Here is a 7064-nt window from a genome sequence, read left to right on the forward strand (position 1 = left end):
TTGCATTGTTGGTGGTTGACGGCGGTTTAGAGAAAACTTAAGAAGAAGGTAAGCTACTATGTGAACAGTGTAATATCGCCTAAAGACTATCATTTTAAAGACTTGGAAAACTTAAGAAAAAAATGTATAGAACATCTTTCAAAAAAAAATTATATCATTTTAAAGACTTGGAAAATACTTTTTTTTAAAGGATTTTTTTTTTGTGGTAGTCGAGGTTCGAACCCCAGACCTTGCATATATTATGCATTGTCCTTACTTTTTTTCAAAGGACTTTGAAAATACTTATGACTATATAAAATATACATGTGATATTAATATTTATTGATTATTCTTATTGATAAAGTATATTTTAAATTTTTAAGACAAACTATAAATTTTTTGCAGGACACAATGATAATTAACAAGTTACATGTGATTCAGCACATTTCAATTTTGAATCGGTGAATGTATAAAATAACTATTTATTCTTGTAAAAAATATGGGTTAAATATGTTTTTGGTCCCTATAAATATATCAACTTCTCATTTTAGTCTCTCTAAATTTTTTGTTAAACTTTTAATTCATCAAGAAATTTTCATCACCACTTATGATCCCTACTTTTTAGTCATTCATCATGTCTAACCTTCATATTTTTTAATGAAATTTTTTATAGATGGGTATAATATTATCTCTCCGAAAAAATGAATTTTATTAACAAAACATGTTGGATATTTGTATGTTGGCTTTACTTTTGCCTAAATCAAATATTCAAGTGTGATGTTGGATACGATGTTCCAACATCATGGCAAGGTTCAGTGTGACCTGTTCATGTGCCTTTATTTGCGCACGCGTTTTATGTTTAAGGAATCCACGCCTTATTTCTTGTTGGTCAAGCCGCGTGTTTTTATATACAAAATCAGAACTTTTATTATATCTTGAAGGAGTGCTATCTACTTAGGAAAGTATGGATGTGTACGAAGATGTTCCTAATGATGTGCCTACATATTAGAACTTTCCTTATTTTGTTCTGATTGATGTGAAACGGATCACCGTTTGTTCTGAAGCCCAACAAGTTGATCTGACCCGTATTGCTTCAGTATATATATAAGACTACAAGACCTAATTGAGCATCGAAGCTGTCATTGCAAGATTAGATCATTTTAGGCTTTTGAGTCTGTTGTTTTGTGATCCTTTCTTGTATCACCTTGATGCATGTTTATGACTGTGTTTTGAGTTGTATTTTGTTCACTACTCTGAAGCTTTTAAGCAAAGAGGTAGGTAGTTTGTGTACTACACCAAAGCTCTGAAGCATAGTGTTAGGTAGCTTGTTTGAATGTATAACTTCATTTTGATTGTGTCTGTAAACTGAGAATCATACTTATTCACGTGGAACTTTCACACTGGCATACAATCTTATAACTCTCCAACCCTATTGTTCTGCTTTCAACCCCCAAACTTCAAAATACAATTTCTAATAAATAATATCCTTGTATGAATTCAAGTAGATAGTTTTGATTGCCATGGTTGTTTTGTGTTTATTGGCAACGATCACTTCAACATCGACAGTTCTAGGGATGGCGTGGCCGCAATAAATTGCACAAGCAAACTGGAGTTTATAGAGTTGTATGAATAATAAATTTTTGGCTAAAATATGGTTTTGGTCCCCGCAAATATGCCTCGTTTTTGTTTTAGTCCCTGTAAATTGTTTTTTGTAGCTTTTGGTCTCTGCAAATATGCTTCGTTTTGGTTTTGCTCTCTAGCCCCACTTTTGTGATGATTTGCACATGTGGTACATGATGACTGAACCCATTTTGTAGAAAAATAGCCCCGGCAAAATACTTTGATTTTTAAAAAAATCCCTGCAAAATATTTTGTTTTTGAAAATAGTCCCTCCAAAATATTTTGTTTTTGAAAATAGTCCCTACTATTTGCAAAAACAAGATATTTTGCAGGGACTAAAACCAAAACGAGGCATATTTGCAGGGACTAAAACCATATTTTAGCCTAGATTTTTGAGTTGACGCTGCGCTGGTCTTCACAGTGTTATCGGAACATGAACAGCAGGAGGTAAGTTGAACAGAGAAAAACACAGCGAGGAAGAGGATTGATGAAGATACCATATTGAAAAAGGAAGAAAGTTGATTGTGGGGAAAAAGTGGACGAGAGGAAGAGAGGAAGAATCCTTTTAAACTGTAGATGATTATGGAAAATCAAGTTTCATTAGCTTTTGAGTCAACGTATATTTTCATGCATTCTTTTTTGCATAGGGAGTTTGAATTTGAGATCTGACTTATTCAACAACAAAGAAACAAAGAGGGGTTTAGAGTGTGTATTATAGCCGTAAGGTGTATATATTAGGACACGTGTATGTTCTTATTTTTTTACTAATGGTATGATTTTTGTTTCAACTAGCTAGGTTTAGTAGAGTAACACTCACTTTTGAACACTATCTTTAACACTCATTTTTTTATTAGATGGAATCAACGTATATCTAACGACTTGGTGTGGGTTCAATTTTCAAAGTATAGATCCACGATGATTTAAACCAATAAGAGAGTGATCAAAAGAGAGTGTTGCTTGCACTACTCGTTTTCACCGAATGGGACTTGAAGCACTCTGGATTTTTGTTCTTCCATTGGTATTGCCATTTTGGAAGTTGGAAAATAATGATATAATGGTACAACTAAATGATAGTCATGTGAGGAATCTGTTGTATCCTATAAGGATATGCGCTTATGAGGCGGATAATTCTTTAAGGACAGTGATTTTATCACGCCTCGGGTTTATGTAATGTTTTACTGTTTTGCAGGTTATCACCTTTCATGGTTTCGTGTTTGTTTACTTCGATTTTGCCGACTTTAAATTACCGCAATTTTGAAGATCGATAAGTTCACTTTATCTCTCTCCTTTATTCTTGTTAAAATCTTAATTGATGCTTTTATTTCTATGTTGATTATTATTTGGACATAATTCTCATGACTAATTTTTCTTACAGTTTTCTCTATGTAGATTCACTTTATTTGATCTGTGGTTTGTTTTTTCTGTTGTTATTTGTAGACTTGGAAAAGAAAACGGAGCAATGCATTGGGTAAGATTTTAGTGTTTCTGTTTTTAGCTCTCCACCGCTTCAAAATTTCAAATTTTTGTTGCTTGATAATTTTGAATATATTTTCTTTGGGTTCTACTGCATATTTGAATTTATTCTACAAATAGATCTCATTTAGGATCTAATTTTGGGCCCCTTTCATCAAGGTGATGTTTTTTGAAGTGAAGTCTCGGCATATTTTAAGTCAAATTTTTTAAGAACTTACGAAGGAGGAGGTTTGACAAGTATTTATCTAGAAAAAAAAATGATTGTGGGTAGTCATGGTTTGGCATGCTAAAGTGATTTTGTAGAGAAAAGAATTCATGTCAAAGTGAATACTGATGGTGGTGCATAACAATGGGGCTGACGCTTGATTATAGATTCAAGAGTGTGGCAGCAGGCAAAGTCCTAAGATGGATACAGTGTATTAGTGATAAGCTAAGAAGCACGGATACAGACATTGACACCGGAAACATCACATAATTCAGTGTAATTACAAGAGTCGGTGTCGTGTCGGTGTCGCACACGTGTCCGACTCTAGGACACGCCTAATCCGAGGAGTGTCCGTGCTTCATAGGTGATAAGGTTTGGCAATTGGGAAATGGTATTAGAAATTTTAAGAAATAAATTTATAGAAGTAGTAAAGGATTGTGTGTATTGTTGCTAAATTTGTGAGTTTGATGTCCATGATGTTTTATAAGCTTGATTCTTAAGCTTATAAAATCATTTTTTTCTTTCTTAAAAAAAAACTATTGTTTAAAAAGCATTCAAGTTAAAAAAAACTCTAAATATCAAAAAAGTTCTCTCTCTCTTTTGTATTAAATTTGTTTTTCAAAAGCTAATCAAAATTGTTATTTAATTTACAAATTTCCAGCATAAAATTCAGTGTTTAACAAAAAATACTCCCTCCGTCCCTTAATGTAACCCCCCTTTGCATTTTTCACATTTCTTAAGAAAAGTTGTCAGTGTAATTAATGTGTCTGTTTTGTGTATTAATATTACCAAATTGTCCTTTGTTTGTATGTGTATTAAATTTGACTATTCATATTTCAAGACAAATTAGTAGTATTAATTAGGGGTATGTTTAGGAAAAAAGTAATAAATGCATCTAGTAATTTGAAAAGGGGGTTACATTTAGGGACAAAAATAAAATCAAATGGGTGGTTACATTAAGGGACGGAGGGAGTACTTTTGAAAGAAGCTTTCAAACAAACATAACTAAAACATCAAAATCAAATTTGTTTAGACCTAAAGCAACCGGCCAACAACTGCATAGCTATCCGAGCAAACATGAAATAAAAACCGCATAGTCGAAGACTTTTGAAGTTCACAATACCTATGAAAACCATTCAAAACTTGAATATATAGGAGTATATATTCAAAACTGCATAGTCACTTTTAAGTCTTAATACCGGTGAAAACCATTAAAAGCTTAAACGTCTACAACACTACCAGACAGCTAATTCGCAATGCATGTTTCAGTCTAAAAAGTCAAACATATTTTAGTTGAACATTTCCTCTTCATTGTCTGAACAGCATGGACTTTCGGTAAGGAATTGTTCCCAAAACACATCATTCACTCCTTGCCGAGCAGCTGCTTCGACTTGGACGTTACCTGAAGCCTCCTTTGGATCAACGGGGTCAGTTCTTGTCTGTATTCCTGTCAGTTTTCCTTCAGAAAGATTCTGAGAGAAATTGCTAGGAAGGTCAACCAAGCTACCTTCGGCAACAGGCTGCATGTGATCAACCTGAGACAATCGCCTATTCTTATTATAAGTTTCCAAATCCATGGATTCGATTTTGCGGGAAAGAAGTTCAACAATGAAAGAATCCTGAAGAGCCTTCTCAAAGAAGTTCTGCAAATTTGTCTGTCTCTTCTCCATGCCTTCCAATCGCCGCTGAAAATCTTCCAGCTGAAGCTTTTCTGTCTCAAGATAATTATAGCTTAGGAGTTTGGATTGAAGGGCATTTTTCTTGCGAGACAGCTTCTCTATTTCTTTCTCCAATGCTGCCCTTTCTGGATCTACAGTAGAACCCGGAGGATGACTATGACTGTGGATAGGTTTCTTGCGGTGTATATCCGTCAGAAGATGTTTTTGATCTTTTATAAATTTTTCATTGGCAAACTCCCAACGATCAGGATCTGATTTTCGAAATCCCTGATAAAAAGCACACGTAAACAAACCGTAACAAATTAAAACATACATTCTTAGACAATTATTTATCATTACATCCATAAGACCTATTTTGAACGATTTACCATTAAATCTCTACAAGAATATTCTTTATTAAACAAAAACTTCAGGAAGCAAATCTGGCGGTGGGGCTTAGTTTTTAATCATTGCCATAAGTGCATGATTTCTATTTTTCAACCCTATCTAAGACTTAGATATCAATTTCAACAAGTTCAATAAATGAAAACCTAGATGCTTGAGATGTCTACGATGCAGAAGAGAAGCAGGATTAAACAATAAAAATCAGGAACTACTTATCATATTTATATAGTTCAGGAACTAAACCGGAAATAGTGTGATATTCAGAGACTAAATTGATGGTTTTATTCATAATTCGATGTACCATCATTACCAAGATCCAGATGCTGCAGAAATTTTTTTGATCGTTTTTCTTGAGTGCATTTAGAGTCCTAAATCACCCACCAATTCACACACCCACACCGAAAATTAAGACCTACGAAGCAAGGACACTCCTCAGATTAGGTGTGTCCTGGCGTCGGTGTCTAACACCGACACATATGATTATACTGAATTATGTCATTGTCGTTGTTTGCGTTTCGTTGTTTGTGTCGTGTCTGGTGTCTATGTTTTATGTTTCATAGAATAAAAGTGCCATACAAGACTATAATATCTCATCCATCTTTCAACATTCTCATGTCTCAACATTTTGTATCTCCAACTAAACTCAATGAAATAATCCAAATCTAAAGTTGTACCTAATTCTTATCTTGCTAATCATTTTTTTCATCAATCTCTTAATGATCATGATCATCATAATAATCAGTATCCACTAATTGAAATTCGATGAAGACACAATGAAACCAAATCATACAAATACAACAAACAATCAAGCAAAAACACAGTGAAAGACAATAACTAATTTATCATACAAAGTGACAATGAAATAATCAAAAGAAGCTTATAGCGTGAATTGACTTACATAGGTATTGAGCTGACGGATGAAGCTGGAGAAATTGCTGTGTTTGAAATAGGCTGGGAGAAGAACGCGAGAGAATTCAGGAGGGTTCCAAACGATGAAGCTTTTGTTATCAGAGCTCCAAGAAACGATCTCATCTGTGGTGGGATCATCTACCATGTCATACGTCTTCTGAAGAAACGGTGCCATACCTTCTCTGCTTCCGTTGGCAGCAGTGGCTGATGATAATTGTGGTGCAGAATTCATTTTGTAACAATTAAGAGAGAGATGCTTTGACTTGAAGGTCTTTCTTCTTGCTTATGCTGGTCTTTGTTGGTGTTTGCTATTAGCATATATATACATCTGCCAGACAAAAATAAATAACTCAGGATTATTTTATTATTTATTAATTGTTAGTATTAATTAGTATTAATGATGATATTAGTAAAATAAATTTTAAATTCTTAATTATTAGTATAAATTTGTGAATGTAACCATGATAACCAGAAAGTTTGATGTCATTTTGCAGAGTTTACTTCTGTATTTGTGAATGTTTAAAATGATTTTTTATTCTTGTCAAAAAAAAAAAATATTCAATATTAAATGTGTACATTGTAAATGGATAATATGGATAGATATAGTAAATTTGGAAATGAGTTTAATTCTCATACTTTGTATATACGTAACTGTAAATATATTTTTTTTTTTTTTAGAGAAAATAGTTTATGTTTTTTTTTTTTTTCGAAGGAAGAAAATAGTTTATGTTAGTTATGTGAGTTTGGCACTTGACTTCCACAAAAGACTCTGAGACATGTGTATTCTGATCCCTTTAATTTTATCATATTATTAT

At 33.2% G+C, this 7064-nt stretch overlaps 1 protein-coding gene across 1 annotated transcript; it reads right to left on the bottom strand.

Moving 5' to 3' along the window:
* Window positions 1-4279: 4279 nt before the first annotated feature.
* Window positions 4280-6502, bottom strand: LOC146914787 (heat stress transcription factor A-5-like). The gene is made up of 2 exons (XM_085716183.1): window positions 6239-6502; window positions 4280-5223 (listed from the first exon to the last, which is right to left on the bottom strand). The coding sequence occupies exons 1-2, from the start codon at window positions 6479-6481 to the stop codon at window positions 4567-4569; spliced, it is 900 nt and encodes a 299-aa protein (XP_085572309.1). The 5' UTR covers window positions 6482-6502; the 3' UTR covers window positions 4280-4566.
* Between the last annotated feature and the right edge of the window lie 562 nt (window positions 6503-7064).

Source organism: Medicago sativa, chromosome 6 (assembly GCF_051527215.1).
Source record: "Medicago sativa cultivar Bolivia chromosome 6, Bolivia_mono, whole genome shotgun sequence".
Taxonomy (NCBI): domain Eukaryota; kingdom Viridiplantae; phylum Streptophyta; class Magnoliopsida; order Fabales; family Fabaceae; genus Medicago; species Medicago sativa.

Excerpts from the sequence above, each read along its gene's own strand:
- LOC146914787 (XM_085716183.1), bottom strand. The coding sequence starts at position 6,481 with ATGAATTCTGCACCACAATTATCATCAGCCACTGCTGCCAACGGAAGC. Across the intron at positions 5,224-6,238 it reads TCCGTCAGCTCAATACCTAT|GGATTTCGAAAATCAGATCC; the intron begins GTAAGTCAATTC and ends GCTTTTTATCAG.